The 23,511-nt window shown below is 42.0% G+C and overlaps 1 protein-coding gene across 1 annotated transcript in view; it reads right to left on the bottom strand.

The window, feature by feature from the left end:
- The window catches only part of PLXDC2 (plexin domain containing 2), a 272,320-nt gene extending 263,098 nt beyond the window's left edge, over nt 1-9,222 (bottom strand). Inside the window, exon 1 of the mRNA XM_082044120.1 lies at nt 8,525-9,222. Coding sequence (XP_081900246.1) covers nt 8,525-8,633 — 109 coding nt within the window. The 5' untranslated portion in view covers nt 8,634-9,222. The remainder of the gene's footprint in view (nt 1-8,524) is intronic.
- Nucleotides 9,223-23,511: the final 14,289 nt, after the last annotated feature.

The following is a 23,511-nucleotide window of genomic DNA, read 5'->3' as shown; positions in this document are numbered from 1 at the left end:
AATGAGAAGGTTTGGGAAGGGTACATATATTAACATTAGCAAAACTGAAAGCTGTTATGGTTTTGCTTAGCTTGATGTTTAATTGAAGGAAGACCCTTTAGGTTTTCTGAGGTTGAATGCAAACATGAAAAGTTGTGTACTTCCACAGTGTACAACTATAAATTTCAATTATTAAGTCTTGCATAATTTGCATAATAAACCAAAAAGCTTTGCATTACAGATACTTTATTCATAAAAACTGCTTTTAAAGAAAATTAATAACAGATGTCAGAAAAAGTAAATGGAAACCAGAACTGATGATAATCTATAATGGTCATTCACTCTATCCATTTTCTTTGTTTTGAGACGACAACTTAGATCAGTATATATGTTTAAATAGGAACACGTCATAAATTGTTTTGATATTGAGGTCAGGTTTCTGCAATAAACCAAATGCTGAGCTTCTAGTCCATAAATGCCTTCACTGCAAATAAACCATAAATCTATTATCTTTACAGCAGCTGCAATCTGGAAAATGTGCTCTCTTTTAATTTAGTTGCCTCATGAATATCCTATTAACCAAGAAGCAACCTGAATGAGAAATGTGTTATAAAGTTAAAAAACAAACGGACAAAAAACACCAACAAAAACACCAACAACATCAAACAAACAAACAAACAAACCAACCCCACAAAACTTACTGAATTATCAAGAAGACTTTTTTTCAGCCATTACCCCCTTTCCTGTTATCAAATTAATGTTTCTACAAGATAAAATGGTCTGTTCTAATAGGGCTTACAGTACATAGTCAAATTCTCAACAACAGTCTCAATTAGAGATGACTAGAAAGTTCATTTCCCACCCTAAATCAAAATTTTTACCTTGTTCTGATTAAAATGCTTGCTATAGGATATGAAATGAAAAATATGTATATATACTGAGACAAACTCCAAAACAAAGTGCTTTATGCTTATATATCCTAATAATTTTAATCTAAAAGTCAAAATGAAAAATTTTGAATGAGACATTTCATCATCATCAAAATAAGAAACTCAAAATTGTTGTTTTGACACCTCCCAGTTCAAATATTTTGACAAGAGCATGTCAACTTTGTAGTAATTTTCCCATTTCAACTAGCTTTTTCTTTGAACATTTTTTAACTAAGCATATATAACACTTAGTGTTAGTAAACAGCAGTCAGGTATTCCACTTTTGCAGAGTTTTTATGTTGTTCTAAAAGGATTTATAATGCTCAAGGATTTAAAAATACTACATTCATTCTCTTCATAATTTTGTTTTCACCTCCCCTGCCTCTTCGTCAATGTAGTATTTTCTCTCTCTCCCTATCTTTTTTAAATCTCAGTTGACTAATGAGAGCAGGTCTTACCCATCTGACCTAGAGCATGGCCACACAAACTACTGAAACAGTGCAAGTGAAGAGGAAGGAATCTCTGAAGCAGGCAGGGAGGGCAATGAGGAGATGAAGGACGGGAGAGAAGAGCCTGGGGATGCTAAAACCTGTCCTGCCACAAAAGGGCTCCTAACAGAGGGCCTTAGGTTTATACCCCAGGGGTGACTGAGGCTGAATTGCAAACAAATACTTTCTGGCTTGCAAATTCAAAAGGAGATTCACATACACCTGCACAGGAAACCAGAAACATGCAGCTGGAGAATATCATGGAGCAACTATAGTAATAAAGACTCATGCTGGCTCCCAATTCTCTACAGAGGTAAAGATAGCATTTTCCAATGGATTTTTAGTTCAACTGCTGACTCTCAAAAAGAAGAACCTCCATAGTAGCGAACTCCCCTGTCTTTAACACTTCAATCTTCAGAAAACCCTCAAGTTACAACAGATGATACTTGCTTTTTACAATCAGACTAGTAATGTAATAACTCTTGTGAAGAGAAACACTGTAATTATTCAGCTCAGATACAGTATTACCCATTTAATATTTGCAGAACTGACATTATGACCAAAGGGGAAAAAATAAAAAAAGGTAATGCTTGAATAGAAGAAAAAAAACTTGGCTTGTGGTTATTACTGGATAACCACTGTATCTATCCTATTCTACTACTAAATGCAGATGAAATTTCTAACAGAATCTGCCCTACTAACTACAGCAGTTAAGGGAAGCTACAGTAAAAACTACAAATGTCATTGCATCATTGTAATATAAGCAGCCCTTTGACACAGTTCAATTACATCTATAAAGGACCAGAGCTCCTAGCATCAACTGTGAAACAACATATACTTGAAACGTTACTAGAGATAGGTTAAATAGAAAGGTTTATATATGCCATTTGTGGAACTCTCCCTATTCAAGTCAAGCATTTTTCACTCAATGAAATGACATGAGATAAGTGATGCTTCCATAAAGTAAAAAAAAAAAACAAAAAACAAAAAACAACACTATGAGAGTATCTTAGAAGAAAAACATATATATCTGCTCATATTAAAAGACAAAATTTCTAAATCAAGTAAGAACAAAATCTGATTTCAAAAGCCTTATTTCATGACATCAGAACTCTAACTACAGCAGCATTATGAATGTCTTAAACTTGTCTACAGCCACAAAAAGCGTATGTTAAAATAGCATTAAAGCCACATATATCATTGGCAAATGAGAGACAGAGGCCTCAAGCTAAGAAAGCACTTGAATTCATGCTCATATTTTATCTAGGTGGGAACTTCAAGGTGAACCCTTGTGTACTGAAATCTACCACACAGAATCATTCAAGTTGGCTGAGTGAGACCTTGAAAGGTCACATTGTCCAGCCATTTGCTCCAAGGCAGAAACAGCTGCCTTTCTGGAGAGAATGACATTTCGGACATATGTTTATCTAACACGTTTTCAGTGATTAAGACTACTTAGAGTAGTCTGCTCCCCTAGCCTTAACATTTACAAGTCTGCCTTGCTGCAATTTAAGTAATTATTTTTTGTTGAGGACAAGTTAGTCCATTCTCTGTGGAGCCATTTACACATTTGAAGATTGTTACCATGTAATCTCTTAGTTTCATGGTCTCTAGCAGTGTTCTTTCCTTTTGTTTTTCATATGACACTCCTCAATTAGTCCACGTATTTCTAGAAGTGCAGTGCTTGAAACTGAAGGGAATATTCCTGTTGGGATCTTATAATTTTTGAGCAGAGCACATGCATCACTTTTGTGATGTCTTGTATCTATCTTCATATTAATCCTTATATTTCTCTTGATGAATCATCCCATCAAGATGTTTACTACTTTTGAAACTGTGTGTTCAATTCAAGAGTCAAGCCTGACCCTGGATCGGGCTTAAAAACCTGCCCTATTTGCCTGTTTCAGAAGAGAAAAAGGTTGAGCCAAATCCAACTTGAAAATACACTCCTACGCACTGCCTTTCGGTCGAGGGGACATGAAAATGTTACACAAGATCTTTCAAACCCAGAATTTACTAGGGCATTTAGCACAACTGATTGCTCAATGTTGACAGCAAGGAGTGCTAATTGAAGCTCTGTTTATTAGTTGGATGAGGGAAAAGAGGAGGAAGCGGAGGAAGTGTTCCCTGATGAGACCCAGCACCCAGCACTCACAAATATTACCTCAGGGCAATGTTTTATGCTCATTTGTCAGAAGCCACAAACAAAAACAAAAACAAAACCCACGTGTACTTAGCATGGCTTCTCTGCATACTTCTCCATGGAAAGTAATCTCCTGGGTTCTTCCAGTTCCTGCTGTGATTATGCAATTCTCCAGTTTAGTAAATACGACATCTGCCAATTGCATCGCATTAACACTCCCAGCTCAGCCCTCATCAAACCTAATAGTTGGATATAAGTTCACACTGCTGGCAAGCTTGCAAAATTTCCTTATACTGGATGAGAAATGGTCCTGTCAAATTACCTTTTGTTCACTCTGCAGAGAGCCCCCAGCACACACTTACCTTAACTACTGCCTTCTTAAATTGCTTTGATACTCATTTTCCTTGGGAATCATGAACCACACCAGGAATTCAGAATACGCTCACACCAGTTATCCCAGCTGTGTTCACAGCCTAAGAGACTGCAGCCTTGCTAAGTTTTGAAACTGGGGCAGCTATAGAGCTTTCTTTTTGCCAGCACTGTCAAGGGTATGAGCAGCAGAAACTGCTCAGTACTTCAGACAGTCCAGTGAAACCACAGTGACTTTTATCAAAAAGGGAGTCAAACAATGCTTTTATTTTTATTTCTTTAACGGGAAATTTTTATTTCCTTTGTGGAGAAAACCAGCAGGATTCAACTGACCATGTTTCTTGTGTGATAGCTGTCTTTAGCATAATTCAGAGCAAAGCAACTTTCCAAGCATCGCTGCACAGCAGTGCTGCAGGAAACACAAGCTTCAGGCCCTAATCTCCATCTCCTGAGGTGTGTGCAGGTGCAGCGGCCTGCAGCACTGCTTCACCAAAAAATGTGCCAAAACATCCTTAATGAAAATGCAAACTCACCATAGAGCTGTGATTATTTTCCTCAGTGGGTCTCTCTCATCACCTGACACTATGAATTCCCTCATCTACCTCCTTCATGGTTTCAGGATTGTCTTCCCCTAAAGGAAACTGCCCTCCTTAACTGCAAATTTTTTGAGAGGAATCTGGTATTCAGCAAGGCAGCAGACCTTGTCCCAGCGTTCTGCTCTAAATGGCTTGTCTGTGTTGCTAATAAATTGTTGCCCAGAACAAAAGAACTTATCAAACTATGAAGACCTTTCCTCATTTTCTACATTTGTTTACAGTGTAGAGAGCTAGTTTCCCTGTTGTTTATCATCAACTCCAAGTGTCAGACAAAACCTAGCATCTGAGTCACGTGTTTGCTGGGTTTTAAGTGCCTGTGCGAGGATGTAAACTCTGAAGCGGAATATTTACAAACAAAAACACTGTTTTCCCCAAGGGATTTTTAAATCTTCAATGAAGTATGAGTATTGATCTTAGTCTAACTTTGTGGAAATGAGTTTCTGTGAAACTGAATTTAATACCTAAGTCAACCTTATCATAGTCTTAAGTTACCCACTATTTACTAACAATATTCAAACTACCCTTTCAGATGAAATGACAATGGTAAAAAGCATGAAAAAGAAAAGGAAGAACTAGGGTGAAAGTTAAAAAAGATTACTTCTTTAGAGAGAATTCTTAATAAAATACATATTACATGTAAATTGGATTTACTCTCAAATGTCACTGGGTTTCTCTAATTCCCCATTTATATATACTGTACAGGAAAAAAAAAAGTAATTTTGAATGCAAAGAGAAAAAAAATCCCTATGCACATGTTGTCTAATATCGTATTTCTTTTGATACTTCTAAGATAAAAGCTGAAGGTCCTAATGTGTAATAATGGAAGTTGGTTTCAGTTGTTTAGTTTTTAAATGGAGTAAAGCTCAGGTAATACAGAAAATGTGACCATTTCAGCAGTAGATAAATGATAAATAAATATTCTTTAATAGTAGTTTATCCCTTAAAAATAATTCTGCCCCTCTCTGAATGCTGATGCCTGGAGACAGCAGCAGTCCAATGAATAAAAATTATACCAGGATTCTGGAATATTGACATAAGAAAAATTACAATAACAGCCTCCTAATTCTGACTGATAGTCTTTGCAAAAGAATGCAACCTTTTGAAGGCTTTTTGTGGCAACACTTCAACAAGCAGCGAGCCCTCACTTAAACAACTGGGAGCTGGAATCGTCATGCGAGCTTTCAAAAGACCATTTGCTTCAGTTCACTAAACGCATGTCATATTCAGTTTGCTTACTGTCAAACACACACGCACACAAACCTGATGCTTAGGAGCCTTCATCCTTGATCCGCAGCGGTTTTGCCCGCACACCCCAGGCCCTGTCCGGCCCTTGGGGGGTGATGGGGGCGCCCCGCGCCGCCGCCGCTGCGCCCCCTGGCGGGGCCAGCCGCGCTCGGCCAGCGCAGCCTCGCACCTTCCTCGCAAAAACCGGGTTATAAAAAACACTCAGAGGCAACCAGAGAAGTTCCGGCGTGCCTAGAAAATCATTAAAATTGAATTGAACTGACCTGATTTTACCCAGCAAGATAATTCTGAGGAGCTGGCAAAAAATGCCTGTGTGTATCTTTCCATCCCTGTTGGAACCATGGCATATCACTTTGGTAGCATCCTTGGAAATCCTCTCCTGGCTCCAGCTCTGCCAGGGAATACTCAACATTTCCATTTCTTGATACTATTATTTCACTCCATTTCAAAAAGGCGTTTTGCTACTGAGTATTCAAAGAATACTCCCAACAGCCTTCCTTTAATAATTTTCAGCCACTTCAAAGATTTACTTTTTTACTCGAATTCTTCAAAGGTTTTATCTGAGCTCATCCAAAGGCATACAGTAGATGCTAAATATAATAAAACTTTGAAACAGCACTTTTTATTTTGACCCACAGAACATTAAGTTCAATTTCCCTACCTTTACGTAATTATCGTCTTCTTACTGATCACAGTCCCTCACTGCATTTTTTTCCTAAGAGCAGTATTAATACCAAACAAACAAAAATGCAAACATGTTAAATACAACTCTGATTATGTTAATGACATTTAGTTACTGCTGTCATAATACAGACTTTTTAACCAAGGGGGAAGGAGAAGACACCAAAGCTATAAACATCCAGCAGTCGAAAGTGACATCAGATTGTCCACCTTACTGGTTGAAGAAAAAAATCGATCAGTATATTTTCTTCAGAATGTATTAAATATCAAAATAATATTTGCCTGATTATAAACTCCTTGATACTTCATATCACATTCAGGAAGACACAAGACATTAATGAATGGTTTATGGATAAGCAAGCTGTTGGCATACCTTCTATTTAGCACCTCCTGGTGCAGCCATTGATGACTACTACAACTTAATAGCCTAAATGTGTGGTGATTATTTGCCCGCTGATAATTTATATTCCATTTAGTTAGCACTAACATTTTCTTTTCTAGATACAATGGCTAGAAGAGCCAACTTTGTAAGCTCAGTCCACCGTCACACAACATAGTAAATTTCTTTTCTAATCTCTACACTACACTCTCTTTTTGTTTATAACTAACATTAACAAATAATAACATTTGTTTTCTACAGCCCTGAGAGCAGCACATTAATTTTGCAGTAGCACATGAAAAGTCTTCTCCTGTTTTTTTTCCCTTTGGTCCCAAGTGACATACAAGCCCCAGCAACCTGCTGAGCTACCTTGTCATTTAGTAATTCCCAAACTCAGTGGTAGGCCCCTGCCTGGGAAAATCCTCATTCTGTCTGGCACATTATCTCACCGGTCATTTAAAAAAAAAACTTCCCAGTCTCTCTTGTTCAGGTCAGTTATGCTGTGACCACAAAATTCTTCACATTTATATCAAACCTTCTAGAAAATGAAGAAAGGGCAGTTCTGTTGCACCAGGGAAGCCAGTGGGCATGTTTCAGCTGACACTGATCTGGCTGGTATTTCAAACATAAAGGTACAGCTTTTAAAAATATCTGTAAGCTAGAAGCTGCTGCAGCAAGGTCCCCTGACACACAAAACCCACGACTTTCCCCACTAGCTCTGTAAATATCTATCCACAAGCTCACCAAGCTTTCCTTTAGAAGCTTTCCCTTCCACAGCACAGGAATGTGGGATACAGAAGCCTTTAGTGATAAAAAGGGAACTCCATGCTGCAGGAAACTGGCCCAAGAGAAAGCACTACAGGTGCCGTGTCACGCATTAGCAGGTGTCTCCAAGAAGGACTGACAAAAGGACCCTAATACTGTCACAAGTAAACTTAGTCAACAGAGTGAACTTCTCGCTCCTAACGAACAGGTCCCACAGCCCTGTGGGGCTCCTTCCCTTATCTTGCTCCTCTCAACGCCTGGTTTCCAGGAAAGGCTGCAAGCTACTGACTTCCGCCGGGGAGGAGAGTGCCCGCTAGCTCTCCCAGGCAGGATCTGCAGGGAAACTTTCCCTTCCCCTTCCACGGCTCGCTGCCGGGAGAGCAGCGGGGCCCCGCCGCGAGCGGGCGGGGGGAGGTTGCCGGGGCGCCCGGGCCGGCGCTCCTCGCTGCCTCGGGCTCCCGGGGCCGCCGGTGTCTCCGTCCCTCCCTTCCCGGCGCTTGAATGGAGCCCTTCGCCTTCAAGGGAGTCTCGTACACGGCTGGGAAGGAGGCTCCTGGGACCCCGCGAGGAGGCTGGGGAGGGGAACAGCACCGGGTCACGGTAACCGTTGGTCAGATTTATGAAAAGAGGAAAACCCCCAATTCTCATTAAAATAAAACATGAAGTAATGGAGAGCTCTTTCCGGAGAAGCCGGGGGAGGAAAGGATGAGAAGCCAGGACCGGGGCACCCCGGGCCTCCCTCGGGAGCAGGGGCAGCCAACCCCCAAACAGCGTTTGCCCTCTCCGGGTACGCAGCCCGCGGAGCTGCCGGCGGAGCCCACGCAGTGCCGGTGCTGCGGGAAGGCGGCTCGGCACCCCGGCCCTCCCCCCCCCCCGGCCCGGCCGCGCTGCCCCGGGCTCCGCGGCAGCACCCAGACCAGCCCCGCCCGGCAGGTACCGGCCTCACTTACCGCGGCTCTGCCTCGGCGTCTCCCCGCCGGCGAGCTGGCAGCGCTCGCTCAGACACTGGAAAAGTAATAGAAATCCAGCGGCTAGTTTGCTTCTCCGCAGCCTCGCCATAGCACGGAGCCTGCCGAGACAACTCTCCGGGGTGCGGGGTGCGCGCCGCTCCTCGTTTGGGGTGGGAAAGTCCGGGGGAGGCGGCGGAGAGTAGCCCTAGCAGGCTCCCAATCGCTCAGTCCTCGGACGAGCTCTCATACAGCGGGGACGACAGGGACAAGCCGCTGGCGCTGAAAGCGCTGGACCAGGTCTGGGGGGCGGTGAAGGGAGGGAGCTCCGTCCCCCAACTTGCACGGTCGCGCCGCTCTCAGTCCAGCGGCATCACCGCTGGGGAAAACAAGCCCAGCCTCGCCTGCGAAGTGCTAAACTCTTCCCTCCTCGCAGCCTGGTGATAGATTTCAGGAGAGCCACTGAGATCCTCCCTTCCTGGCTTGCCCCCACCCAGCTCCCTTCCCCCGCGGGGTGAGGCAGGGTGCCTTAGGGACGGAGCCTCCCCTCGGTACACCGCTACCGGCAAAACCCCTCCAAGGGAAATGAGCGGGGAAATCTTCCAGCTGGCCGGCTGGCGGGTCGGCCCTGAGCCCTGGCGGGGGAGCAAGACCCGAAGGGCGGGCGGATACGCCGCGGGAGAGGATGTGCGGGCGGTGGGGAAGCAGGCAGAGACGAACAAGTTCTCCTCTTTTGGGGCGGTTTCCGCGGCCGGCGGTGCTAGTGCGGGGCTGAGGGCAGCCGCGAGAGACGGGCGCTCCCCCGGCCCACAGCGCATCCCCCACTGTCGTGTGCGCCCGTGCTGTCGCCGCCACCCGCTGCGCAAGGGCGGGTGGGGGGCTCGCCTTGGGTCGGGTCCTTGCTGCCCCTCTCGCTCTGCCCCACACCCCCCTCGCAGGAGCGCGGTGGGGCGCAGGCGCCGGTACTGCACCGTCTTTCCAGCCACTGACGGCGATGGAGCGCTCCCGCGGCCGCGCTAAACTGCGCGGGCTGCCGCTTGGCCACAACAGGGAGCCGGAGGGAGTTTCCCGGAGGCGCTGCCTTCTCGGACACCCGGTTACAGCGCGGCTCCCCGCGCAGAGGGGCTCGCTGCCCCGGAGCGCTGGAACCTCCCGTGCACGGTGGTAGGCTGGGGCCGATGCTCGCCCCTTGCGCGGCCGCGGAGCGGCACGGTGTGTGGGCGGGGAGAGGATGGCGGGCGGCACGGACGGCCCTAGGGCCCGGCTGGAGCCCCGCCGCTCCGCGGGATGGAGGGAGCCCAGCCCACCGTCGCCTGGTTATTCAGAAGTTGCTCTGTAGTGATGCGCCCGTTTCGCGGAGTGACAAACTAAAGCAACCCCCAGATCCCGCTTCCTTCCCCATCCCACCCCCTCGTGCTTCTGGGGAAACCAGCCTCTCTTCACACTCACTTCCCCACCCACACCCCCTTTGATTTCTCTTCGGTAATCGACGAGTCATCACTTCAAAAGTGCAAGAATTGAGGGATCTCTCCCGCAACAAAAAAAAAAATCTATATGCTTAATTTAACGCACTGTGAATAATCCCATCCCCTACATTAATCTGTGAACAACGGTGCGGAGACAGAGTCTAGCAGAGGGCAAATCAGTCAAGCACAGACAAGCAAAAGGGGCAGTGGAGACCGGGTGGTGGCCTTTTACCGGTTCAGCAAATTGTGGCGCTGGTAATCAGTTGAGCTCCATGTAGAGATCCATGAATGCACCAGCCTCTCAACCCGTGCTACAAAATAATTAAATTAATTAAGACGACAATTAAGTTAATCAAATAAATAGGGCTACAGAATGTCAAACATAGCAGATAACTAATACTTAATCACAAAAGAACCACCAGTAACAAGGATGTGTTTTCCCTTAATTTACCACTGTTTCTGAGATTAAGAATTCATCAGCTCCATTGTAACTGACTTGCTCTTTAATCTTTGATGTGCTTATGTATAAATCAAAGCAGAACACTTGTGGTTGTAAGAAGTATATTTGAAGTATAAGCAGAAATTTGCAAAATTTTCTCAACATATATTCAAATAGGATACTGGAAGCTAATATGAGTAAGGTTTATCCATTTGAGTTTGTGGCAGGCCCTTGTAGTCCAAGCTTTTTGCACATCTCCTTAAACCAAAACAAAACCAAGCAGTCCAGGTCTTGCTAAAATGTAACTGCAGAAATTATTTTATAGGAGAAGACAATATTGAAGAGCTTATGCTAAGTAACATCGGGAATGACATCGTGGCCTCACTGAAATCTGTGGGAATTTGGGGAGCGCGATCACCCTGTATACTAGGTGATCTGGCTTATGCCAGATGTTTGTGCAGATTTGGTCAAGTTATTATTTAAACTATTGCCATTTCTTAAACAAAATGGGGGGAGGGAGTTTTCTTCGTGCTGTTTGAATACCAATTTGTTCCTTGACACTTGGTCAGATTGCCTAATTTTCCCCAAGTTTTGCTGAAGTTGCTGAGAGGGTTATTGAGCTTTTGGCCTTTACTGGAAGGGGTAGGGAGGAAGTCTTAAAGAAGGACTGCTTCTCTCTCTCTCAGCTGTTTGCAGCAGTATTAGGTGAGAATCAGAACAGTAAGGTCTGGAGAACTTTCAAAATCTTTTTACATCTGCTTTTGTAATTTTTATCATAAATTAGCATATCATAAAGTGATAGTAAATCTTAAAACACAGAAAACTTGAATAATTTGAGGAAAAAAGTTTACATGTTGCTAGAATAAATAATAATAAATACTTCAAGACCCCACGTATATTTTTAAAAAGCCTAAATGAGGGCAACTCAAATTTTCTTTCATTTGCCATCTGTTTCTCAGTCTTACTGAAGTTAATAGTTTCAGATTTATATTCTTCATAGATGGACTACAAAAAACTTGGTACACTAATGAAAGGAAAGGATTAGCAATAGTCAGCTGAAGCATGCCATTGCAGATAAAAGTACTAGCAACAGACTAGGTCCCACAGTCCTAATTTGCAATGCTTTATGCTGTTGTGTGACAGTTTCTCAGTGTGCATGCTGGGAGGTTAGCATACAGTCACTGCATTCAATACCTCTCGTGCTCCATGGTAAAATTCAAACCATGCTCTCTGAGGAAGGCTGTATGCATTGTCCCTCTGGTATTCAAATAGATAATCGAGACATAGCTATATCTTGGTACAATCATGTGTAAAAGCACAGGCAAAACATTTTATTGCACTGAAAAAAAAAGCTCAGATGAAAGCTAATAATGAATCCTATAATGATTAATGACAACATGTCATTTCTGGAGATGCATTCATTGTTATTTATAAAGCACAAGTAAAACTGAAAGAACAACTTTGTGAAGGCTTCCTGAGGTTATGAGCTGTGGTTATTTGGAGCACAGTGCCTCTGATAAGTTTTCATTTCTCCTATGTGCTTTTATCTTCACCATCCTTGCACATTATCTCACCTCTCTCAGGGTTGTATTTTGCAGTGGTGTAACTTGTAGTGACTCCATAGAAATCAATGTGAATGCTTTCATTTTCACCAGTCAAGAATATGGCCTTATATTTTTCTCTTCTTGCATAGCTCTGGTATCCCTGATTATAACATCAATCATTCAGGACAGAAAGGTGGGAAGATTCTCCCTGTTCATTGTATTCCACTGTCATATGGCTTGCAAGTGCTCACTCTCATTCACACATTAATTTAAGAATCTGCCTTTTTTTTTTTTTTGTATCAACATAGGCTTTTCAACCTACATGTCTTCTGGGCTTATTGCATCTGATTATGAAAAGTGGAGTTTTTAACATTTCTTTTCTCTGTCCTTTTTTTAACATGCTGTTATCTATTTTGCTCTGATAGGTAGAGCTGAGGCACCCCTCAGCTGCACTCGTGTAAGCATTCAGTGCTGCCCTGGAAGGATACCTGCTTTTGAATTTGAGAAGTCAGGGGAGGATCTCCATTTGGGAAAAAGAAACTGACAGGTAATTGCAGCATCCATGAGAGGGGAGAGAATACCTCTGTATTCTCTTCCAGGAACAAACTAAAGCAAGTTTTCCTGTTTAGTGAACTTCATTTGCTGTTGTTCTGCAGAGGATTGCGCCTGCATATTAATAAATAGACTACAACCAGCAATATCTTATTCTGTAACTGAGCAATGTCTAAAAATTATCTACTTTCCCAGCAGCAGTGACAAAAAGATCTAGATAATTTTAGAGCCATAAATAATACCTGATCTTCCAGGATTAGTCCCCACAGGGACAAAACTGAGTATGTGACCCTTATGAGGTAAGTAGTCCACAGCTTGATGTTAAGAGTATCACAGACTGATGCTGCACATAGACTTTAATGCCCTGGAGTGAATTTCCCACTGAGTTTCACCTCCCTCCCTTTGGAGCTCTGCTGATAGCTGATTAGGGCTCAAGAAGGTGAATAGTATTGCTATTGGGAATTCAGCTGAGGCATTAGGTTTGGTATTGTCAAAGTAGAGGTGCTAGAGCTGTGAATTTAGAGTGCTGCCAAGCTGGCAGCTGCCTTTGAATCTGCCCGTTCAAAGGACGAGCACAGCGTTTTAGCTGAATCACTAAAGGGCCATGCAAAACTCAGATGTGAGGTATGAGGAGGAGAGGTGCCTTCCTTATTAAATAGGGAAAACCAGGAAATTTCCAGAGAAGTGGCACTGCACTCTTAAAAGAGCCTTTGTTTCTTACCCTGTTCCTCTGGCTGGGAGAGCCTGAAGTCCCACCACTCAGCTTGAATTCCTGGGGCAAACGCTGACATTCCCTTCCTGGCTGTGTCACATCCAGGAGGCATCTGCCAAATTCCCTGTAACTCCATGCAGTACAATATGCAAATGCATGAGTTTGCATAATTGTGATTAATTAGAATATGCCCATACTTTAGCTCTAATTGCTGTGTGGTTAATGCTGGTGCAGCTTAGTTCAGTGAAGCTTTCTGTTTATCTCTAGGACAGCAGTATGACAAACCTCCCACATGTACTGCCTTATGCCTATGGCTGAATCTATGGTTAGAGAGAGGTTCTGTGAGGGGGGAGAGATAGTTCAGATTCCTGGTGTAGTGGACACTTTGTGATGTGGAAACTGGGAGTCAGTCTATTTATCATATGTAGTGATAAATTGGTTCACTGGCAATTTGAAGGGGGGCGGGAATTAAGGAGAAACATTTCAGCAAGCAAGGCAGCATGAAAAAATAATAGTGTTTGAGGTTAAACAAAAGTTTAATCTAAACCAGTTTTGATTCCTAATTGAGTTCTGGATGATTTTAAAATAATGGAATAGTTTTTGAAAAGGAACATCCTTTCAAAAAGAGAAACCAAAATGTTCCAGCTAAAGTTTAATTATTTGAACTAGACATGCTTCACACATTCTTTCAATGAATCTGCCTTTGCAACAACATTGAGACAGGCACCAGCAACACAGCACCAAACAATGCCTTTGCCTACTTGTGATCAGGAGCTCCAAGGACATTACTCAATTTTGAAAACCACAAGGCAGCAAAGCCCAAAACAGGGTCTGAGAGTTCCAAGTCCCACATCCCATCCTTGCAACTCCAGCAAAGACTGTGGTTGTGACCCTTATTTGACATATGTCCAGTACAGTGATAGCTATGGGACCCAGGAATGGGTAAAGAACCAGAAGGCTCCCAGAATGCTTGTGACGGGGCCGTGTTTAACAGAGAAGTTCATATTTCAATATAGCACTGGTCAGCAGGCTAAGTTAAAGCTGTAAGAGAACTGAAAGAGGCTAAAGTATGGCACAGAAGATAAAGCAAGCATGGAAATCAAAGTGAAAGAAGAAAAAGGCAATTTTGCCAGTGCCATTTCTCTATTGCTGTGATGGAAACTTTAATATATATGGATACAAACTTTTGTATGATGAGCCGTATGTGCACAGCACCCAGGCCTTTTATAATGGGTGGCCACAGGGAAGGCTGGATGGACTAAAAAGAGGAATGGTGACCCGAGCAATCCACTAGGCCTCAGTCAGGGCAGTGGCAATCAGCACAGAATGATATTCAGAATGGACACATTTCTTAGTGGGTATGTTGGTACCAGTAGTCACTGAAGTAGTTAATTTAAAGAAATCTGGGGAAAGTTTTTGAATAGGAAAAAAAAATCAGCTAAAATGAAAACCCAATAAGTTTTGAACAAATCTTTTCATTGACCACATTTTCCAATAAAGCAACCTTTATTAGGATCTGCAGAAGTTTACCAAGCAATTCCACAATAAGGCCTTTCTTACTCATGATCTGGAGCTGGTAGGAGGGCCTGAGTAATTACTATGGCCCATACAGTTGTGAGTAGAGTTAACTTTTTTTAATCAGCCGAGACCAAAGAACAAAATCTGCTGCTGGGCACAGCAGGGGAAGGCAGACAAAGGTTAGGACTGGTGTTACCAAAAGTAATTGGATTGGGATTAGGTTTTAGGTCAGCAAGCCTGGGAGAACTTTAATGCTAGAATGATCTTAACAAGTGTTTAGCTGAGACAGCTGACACAGGCGTGGCTATGGCACAGAGCTTCTGCAGAGGGTCAGTGTCTGGTGTTAACTATGGTTGCGGCAGTAGGGGAATGGGACAGCTGCAACCAGTAGCAAAAATTTGGGAGTTAAGTCTTGAAAACAGCTAGCACATTCTTGTGTAGTGGCCACAGTAGCATAACAATCTGCTGCACCTCCTTCAGCTCATTGCCCATTTGCCTTTTCCCAAGATGCCTGCAGATGAAACCACACCACAGACTGCTCTGGCAGTTTGTGTCCAGGAAGACCTGTGTAGCTTGGATTGCCACGGTTTGGTTCATTATGGGCATCAAGACTGTGCAACATGCTTAAGATGAAGCTTATAAATGGTGGTTTGTTGTTTTTTTTTTTTTTTCAAATTAACACCTGGAAGAAATAATACTGTTGAACAACTGGCTTCCTTACAATATGAGGACTATGCAGCACAGAACTGTGGCTTATTCCCTATCATATGGGCTCATGTATCTAGGCTTAGCTGTCCCCTTTATCAAATATATGTCCTGCTTTTGTTCTGGACTTCTATCTATCTGTCTATCTATCCATCCATCTATCTCAGTGTGGTGTTTACACAGGTTAGACAAGCACAAAAGTCCCATTTGACAGCATGTGCTCTTTTCTGAAAAAGAGCATTTTGCTGTATTAGCATCTTGCTGTATTAAGGCTTTGTGTTTTTTCCTTGTAGCACTTGTGTATCCACTTATATCTCTTCCGCAAAACTGTTGAGAGGATTTTGCTTACTTTCAAGGAATAGTCTTGAAGAGTCTTTATCAACCAACAAATTAATCAGTAAGTCTTACTAGCTGACACAGTCTAGCTGAAGACTTTATGCTTAGGTCTGTATCATTTTCCTCTGCACAGTTTTAATAAACAGGGGAATTTAAAGGCCCAGATTAACACAGAACACTTTAGAATAGACTTTCTCAATTCCAAAGAGAAGAAGATTAACTTTTAACTGCAAGGCAGTCCTCCTGTTCCTGGGTCTTTTCTGATGTCCAGTTACTCTGCTTGTGTGACCTCTGCATGTGCTTCCCAAATGATTCTCCCATCAGAACCTCACATAGGAGTAGGATGTGAATACCCTGAAGCCTGCTTCAGAAGCGTGTTAGCAGCCTGCATCCTCAGCATGGGCATTTCAGGACCACACCAGGGTGGGCAAGCCGGGACCTGATCAGTTAAACCTTTCACAGAAGCTGCAGCCTGTGCAGGCAGGGAATGGCATTTGCCAGAGACATTAATTTTAGCAGTGGTTCTATTGAACTGAGCTAAATCACCTTCAGTACAGAGCTGTTCTGGCTACAAAGAAATGAGAAATGCAGTTACTCAGAAGCTGTGTTGTCTTAGACATCAGCTTAGAATAATTCTCTTGTGTTGTGATGGTGCATCTTAAAATGCATCATCAGCATTCAGTGTGTAGGAATGCACAGCAGATTTGCAAAATTCCACTGTGACTTGTGCTGATAGTAGGCTTAAGGAGGGGATATACCTTCAAAGAAGAGTATAATCTAGCATGTGTTCCTCCTTTCAGTCACTGTGGCAATACTTCCTTTGCCAGGGAAGTCTTCAAGAAGGGGAGAACTGTGCAGGAGCAGTTGGAAGCTAAAGCAGATGAAGTCCTTACTTGGATATTGCAAATTGAAAAGATTTCTGTAGTGGCTCCTATCTCTCAGAAAGACAAGAAAGGTAGATATACCCGTTTGCCAGGCAATGGGCTAGCTCCAAGCACTAAGTCCTGCTTTCTGACAGGTTCCACTTCTCTCCACACTAAGGTTTCCCTGTGATTTGCATGTTATTCCAGCCTACCCTTGAACACCTTAGCCTCATAAACATCCAGATGTGATTCTTTGTGGCTTCTGCATACACCATGGAGCCTGGCTTTGTGCCTAATGAGAAATGGTAAGCAAGAGTTCAGTGAAGGGTAGCACTTACTTGATGATTTTTCATGTCAGAAATCCACCCCAGCTAAGTGTTTATCATGAGACTTTGATCTCAAAGATTTAGCTCTCCCTGCAGAGCAAAAGCAGATGCTTGGTAAGCTGTAGCTGTAGTCCTGACAACCCTTTCAAGTGTCTAGACAGTGGAAAGAGATGATTACATCCTCTTTTAAACTCAACTGCAACAATTCAACGTACCTAACATGTTTACCTCAGGATGACCCTATTTACACAGCTTTGTTTCGTGGTGATGCAAGCGTCTAATACTTTTGAAAGATGAAGAACGATAAGGTGGTTTGGGATAAAACCCCACTGTTATTAGCAGTAATAAATCTGGCATATGTGCTAGGTCACATATGGTCCCTATGTAGACCTTAGCAGGGACCTAGAGATTAAAGAGTTTGATAATGTGCATTTGCAGCTTATATATCTCATTTAAGAGTCTTGAAAACATTAACACTTGCAGAAAGGCTATTTAATTAATGCTAATTAAAGAACATGTTAAGTCCCAGAGATAATCTCGGGAAATGTCCAACATTGCTGTATTTACTTTATGCAATGTATTGACCAGGGGAAGAGAAAACTAAGTTATCTTAGTCATAACTAATGAAGAGCTGTCTTAGCGCAGTCCTACAAGATAATAGACTTAGGAAAAGAGATCTGAAAAGGGAAGGGAAGAAGATTCTGGTTTAAGCATGATCCAGAAAGTAAATATAAATTCAGAAGGTTCTCTAAGACAAGTCAGCTGTGAAAACAGGAGATGTTAACATGCCAGGGTTGCCTCATGTCAACCAGGACACTAGAGAAGGTATGGAAGAAGTTTACAGTTAACATGAATCAGGACTACATTAGCTATTTTCCAGTTTTGTGGTTAAGAACCTAGAACTTTTCCTTTCGGTATAATAAAACTTCTGATTTTCTTATTAACCTGTTGTGGTGTTTAAAATGAGCTCAGGCACTTCTGATAATTCAGAAGTTAATCTCCCTCATGGAACCTAAACAAACTGGTATTGCTGACAAACCCTTTGAGTACCTTAGAACTCAGAAAAGTTTGGGAATCTCAGAAAATTTATCTAGTTCTATGCCAAATTGTATGTGGATATTACCTCCAAGAGTCAGATTTCAAAACAAAGCTCTAAGTAAATGTAAATTTCTCTTACCTTTGGCAAAGGCAAGCAGCTGACATCTTCAGGAAAAACCATACCAAGGTATACATCTTTATTATTGTTACTTAGTCAATTGTCAAGGTCAAAATGCCAGCTCATGCAAACATTTTGAGGTTACTGTTTTCAAAATCCAGTCATAAGCTTGATTCAGAAATGTTTCATGCACTACTTTGTCAACTTATCTTTCTCCAAACAGTAATTTTGAACAGTCTTATTTCACGTGATCAGAAAAAACAATTTCACGGTAGTGTTTGTATGATGACACTAAGTGAAGTCTCATTAAATCAATAGGAGTTCTAATTTTTGAGGGATCAAGTGCAAAGCTTCAGGATGCTTGTTCACAATTTCAGTTTGTTGCATCTATTTAATTCACATAATGCTGAATAAATAAGTTTTCAAAGAGCTTGCCAGTATGGTCATGTCACCAATTCAGATTGAATTTCCAAAATAAGAGGATAGTAAAAACGTACAAGTGACATATAAACACTCAGTAAATATAAGAATTTTCTGAGATTATGGCCTCTCAGATTCATCATAGGAGCATTTTGGTTGGAAGAGACCCTCAGGATCATTGAGTCCAACTGTAACCTACCTCTAGCACTAAGTCATGTCCCTGAGAACCACATCTAAATGTGTTTTTAACACCTCCAAGGTGACTCCACCACTCCCCTGGGCAGCCTGTTCCAATGCCTGACAACCCTTTCCGTGAATGATCTTTTCCTGATACCCAAGCTAAATCTCCCCTGGCACAACCTGAGGCCGTTTCCTCTTGTCCTATCACTTCCTACTTGGCAAAAGAGACCAACACCCTCCATGCTACAACCTCCTTTCAGGTAGTTGTAGACTGTGGTAAGGTCTCCCATCAGCCTCCTTTTCTCCAGGACAAACAGCCCCATTTCCCTCAGCTGCTCTTCATCAGACTTGTGCTCCAGACCCCTCACCAGCTTTGTCGCCCTCCTCTGCACTCTTACTGGTACCTCAACGTCTTTCTTATGAAGGGCCCAAAACTGAACACAGGATTCAAGGTGTGGCCTCACCAGCGCTGAGTACAGTGGCATGATCGCTTCCTTAGTCCTGCTGGTCACACTTATTCCTGATACAAGCCAGGATGCTGTTGGTCTTTTTGGCCACCTGGGCACTCTGCTGGTCATATGCAGCTGGCTGTCGATCAACACCGCCAGATCCCTCTCTGCCAGGCAGCTTTCCAGCCACTCTTCTCTGAGCCTGTAGTGCTGCCTGGGGTTGTTGTGACCCAAGTGCAGGACCCGGCACTTGGCTTTGTTGAACCTCATACAATTGACCTTAGCTCATTGATCCAGCCAGTCCAGATCCCTCTGTATGGCCTTCCTACCCTCCAGCAGATCAATACTCCCACCCAATTTGGTGTCATCTGCAAACTTACTAAGGGTACACTCAATCCCCTCATCCAGATCGTTGATAAAGAGATTAAACAGAGCTGGCTCCAATACTGAGGCCTGGGGAACACTACTTTTGACCAGGCGCCAACTGGATTTGACTCTGTTCACCACAACTCTTTGGGCCCAGCCCTCCAGCCAGTTCTTTATCCATGGCAGAGGAAAGTGATCTAGGCCATGAGCTGCCAGCTTCTACAGGAGAATGCTGTGGGATACCCTGTCAAAGGCTTTACTGAAATCTAAGAACACATCATCCACAGCCTTTCCCTCATCTACTGGGTGGCTTGCCTTGTTGTAGAATGCTTCACCATGAAGTCTGATCTGAGTTGCCCAGCTGCAACTGTCAAAGTTGCTCTGTTAACATCAAGAAGAATTAGATTCTTTTATTTCTACTGCATAACGAATATTGCATACAGAAGACAAACAGTGCATATGTAGATTGTAAAACAAAATGTTTTTAAAATCAAAATAGAGAATAACATCTTAAATTGACAGTGTTTGAATCCTAGCAAGCAAAAGGAAAATGGTGCTAAATTTTATTACGTTTGGAAGCACTTAAAGAATGTTTAGGGACAGATGACACATAAAAATGTTAACTGAAGTCTGTTTAGCTCATGAGGTCATAACTCAGGGTTTCTCCTCAAACCACACTGTTCTTTTGGCAACAAGTAGCTATTTAATAATGTAAAGGAAGGAAAAGATGCAAAAGAAACCTCTTACATTTTTTTCAGTAATAAAATAAGAAATCTATACAGCTAATTCCTTTGCGTGTGGTCTGAGAATTTTTATCTAAATTAATTTTATTAGGTACTTTGGCAGCTATATATTCAAAGATGCAGGTCAGTCGGTGTCACAAGTCAAACTCTGTTCTGAAAAAGAAGCTCCTCTAATTTATAATCCATCATCAATTTCTTTCTACCTGTATTTTTTTTCTTTGTATCTTTCCTTAGCTATTACTCTTTTTTTTTTTCTTGTGAAGAATGGTGCTTTGAAGCAAGAAAGTTATAAACTGTAGGCTGTGCAAATAAGTCTATGTCAAACATACGTCAAAAATTTACAATGTCTTTGTCATTCAATTGAATTGTTTTTAGAGGTTTGACAGTAGACTAATTCTGCCCAAGTGTTTTTCAAAATCATTAAATACTTTTTAATTATAATTTTTGAGGTTTGGACACATCTGATTTTTTTGTTGTTGTTCGTTTAGGAAAGAGAACAGCACATTTTCCCAAATTCAGTATTTTATTCATTACTGACTGTTAGTCACAGCAATTCATATAGCTAATACTATTTCTATCAGTCATTGAAACATAAGTAGGAAGAAGCCTTATGTTTCCCGTTTATCTACATTCCTTGTAATGTCAATTACATTGGTCTGAATAAGAGTTAAATGTGCAGGACCAGAGGGAGAGGTTCTTGGCTAGCATCAGTCACGTAGCACTGCAGTTTCAACACTGCTAAGGTAATTTAGCCAAGTTAGACAACTGAGCCAGTATGTATAAAATAATAACCAGTTGTGGTCTAGGGAGGAAAAAAAGAACCCATACACAACTGACTCGGGCCTCCTAGTTTCTTTTGTTTGTTTCTTTGGTTTGTGTTTTGTTTGTTTGTTTTTGTTTTGATTTGTTTTGTTGTTGTTTTTGTTGCTGCTGTTGTTTTTTGTTTGTTTTTTGTTTGTTTTTGTTTCTGCTAGTTCACTACAACAATTGTAGAATATTTTAACTTTCTTCTATAGCCAAGCAAAAGCTCCTCCTGGAGCTAGAGATCCAGTTAGAGATCCAGGCCGATGCCAGGCAAAAAGCCTTATCTGGTTAAGATATCACAGGAGGGTCTGCAGTTGGTGTGAACTGAAACCCTTGGATGTCCAAGAGAGTTATGTCAGCTCAGACTACTTGAGGCTCTGCAATATAATGGAAGAACATGGCCAGACTCCACAGCCCTTCTTCAGAACAGCCCCCTAAATGAGTTACAGACTAGCCTGCAGTCTTTCAGCAGGTGAAACAATTATGCAGGTAACGATTAGAGAACTGCTGTTTCCTTAATGTTATCCAGCATTTAAAAAAATGTTATGTTTTTATGACAATAAATGAACTGAGTCTAACATGTTACAATACCTTTAGTTTTGCTGGATAACAATCAGGTGAAATGTAATTATTAGGTAGCATGACTGTAACTTGGAGAGTTTTACAAAGCTGATATGGAAGGGAAAAGGCAGGGTGGGGGTTTGTGAGGGATGTGTGTACAAGCACACACCTCTGCCAGCTGGAAAATGTGAGCCCAGGCCTCTTTGGTAGCAGGAGAGTTGTAAGTTAACTCTTTCCCATTTGAGCAGTCGCCAAGGTTTATTTAGCGTATAAGTATCTAATATTCCAAAGGGTCATTACATTATCACACTTCTGTGGGTTTTTTGTTTGGTTGGTTTGGGTTTTTTTATGTTTAGGTAGCCACCATGCAACACTATCAGCTTTTGGCAAGAACTTAAAGACAGGTTATTCTCCTGCTTACATGGAAATACAGCACTGCATGCTTATAACCTTCTGGGTTTTTTTTCTTTTCTTTCATGTTTTCTTCAGCAGATTTTCTGCATATTAGTAACTATAGTCCAAGTCCAATGATTATTTTTGTGTGGTTTTCTTCTCCAGTTACTGACTCCGTTGGGTGGAGTTTGCCGTCTGTCTGGACAGACCCATTTTAATCCAACTCTCATTTTGGGAGTCACATGATAAAAGGTAAGAAAATTAAAAGCAATCCGTAAAAATGACGCATGGAAGCACGGATATGATGTTTTAAGTCCCTTTCCTGCTTTTTGAAAGTTGTGGTTTGTGGACAGATACCAATTTTCAAAGAAGAAGCTGTTCTAACATGATGACTTCTTTTCTCATCTTTTAAACTGCATTTTCAAGACATCATAACTGCTTGAATCTTTCAAATTGCAAGAAAATAAGAAAAAATGCTGAAATGTAATTTTTCCAAAAAGGGCAGCTATTTTCCAAGCTTCAAACTTGGATTTTAAAAAGTTCTAGTGTATGTGTTGTCTTTCCACATCCTTATACAAATTTCCTTGGTCTTACTTTCTACCTGCAACCCTAGCAAACATGTTTTCCCAATACAAACATTCACATTTTTTCTAGTGCCTGAAAAATGTGATGCAATTGTAATTGAAAGACAGCATAGCTCATACATGGGAAGCTAAGGGTGAACATGCTCCCTAAGATTAGTGGAAAGATATATAGTTACAAGTGGTCTCATTAGCCTGATTTATCAAGGTTCTCAAGCAGATTGGACTTCTTAGTAGAAGAGGAAACAGAGCCAGAAGTTACAGCAGGAGCTTGTCAAACAGAACTGGGCTCAGTCCCTGCTTTATCACTGGCTTTTTGCGAGGCACCAAGAAAGCTGATTCCCCCTCCTAAACTAAGAAAATACCCTGTCCTTACCTTACAAAGCTGCTATGAGGACCATGCAGGGAGGCTATGAGGTCTGACACCGCACTGGTAAGGACAGCTGTGCAATAGATGGTGCTATTCCCACACTTCAGAACCTGGGTGACCTGAGGTCTGTCAAGCTGCAGGTCATGCCCTGAGGATGTTTGTTTGTTTGGGTTTTTGATTGTTTCTTTTTGTTGTTGGTTTTTTGTTGTGTTTTGGTTTTGGGTTTTTTTTTCTCCTCTCTCCTATAATGTTCACACAAAGAGCAGGATTGTTAAGACATTTCCCCCACCTTCCTCAAGTAACATTCAGATTTCCTGCTTTGGTTTTTTTTTTTTAAATCTTTTTTTTGTTTTGTTTTGTTTGTTTGTCTTTTCCCCTAGTATTCTCTCTCCCAACAGCAGTTTTCCTCCACTAAGTCAGGCCATTATTTATCTCACTCTCCATACTTAGCCCTCTCTCCCTAGAGCAAGTAGAAGAGGCTCATTCATTCCATTCAAACATGGAAA

The sequence above is a fragment of the Streptopelia decaocto genome (genome assembly GCF_964273445.1).
Source record: "Streptopelia decaocto genome assembly, chromosome: 2".
In the NCBI taxonomy this organism is placed as follows: domain Eukaryota; kingdom Metazoa; phylum Chordata; class Aves; order Columbiformes; family Columbidae; genus Streptopelia; species Streptopelia decaocto.
This window is presented reverse-complemented; position numbering and strand designations above follow the sequence as displayed.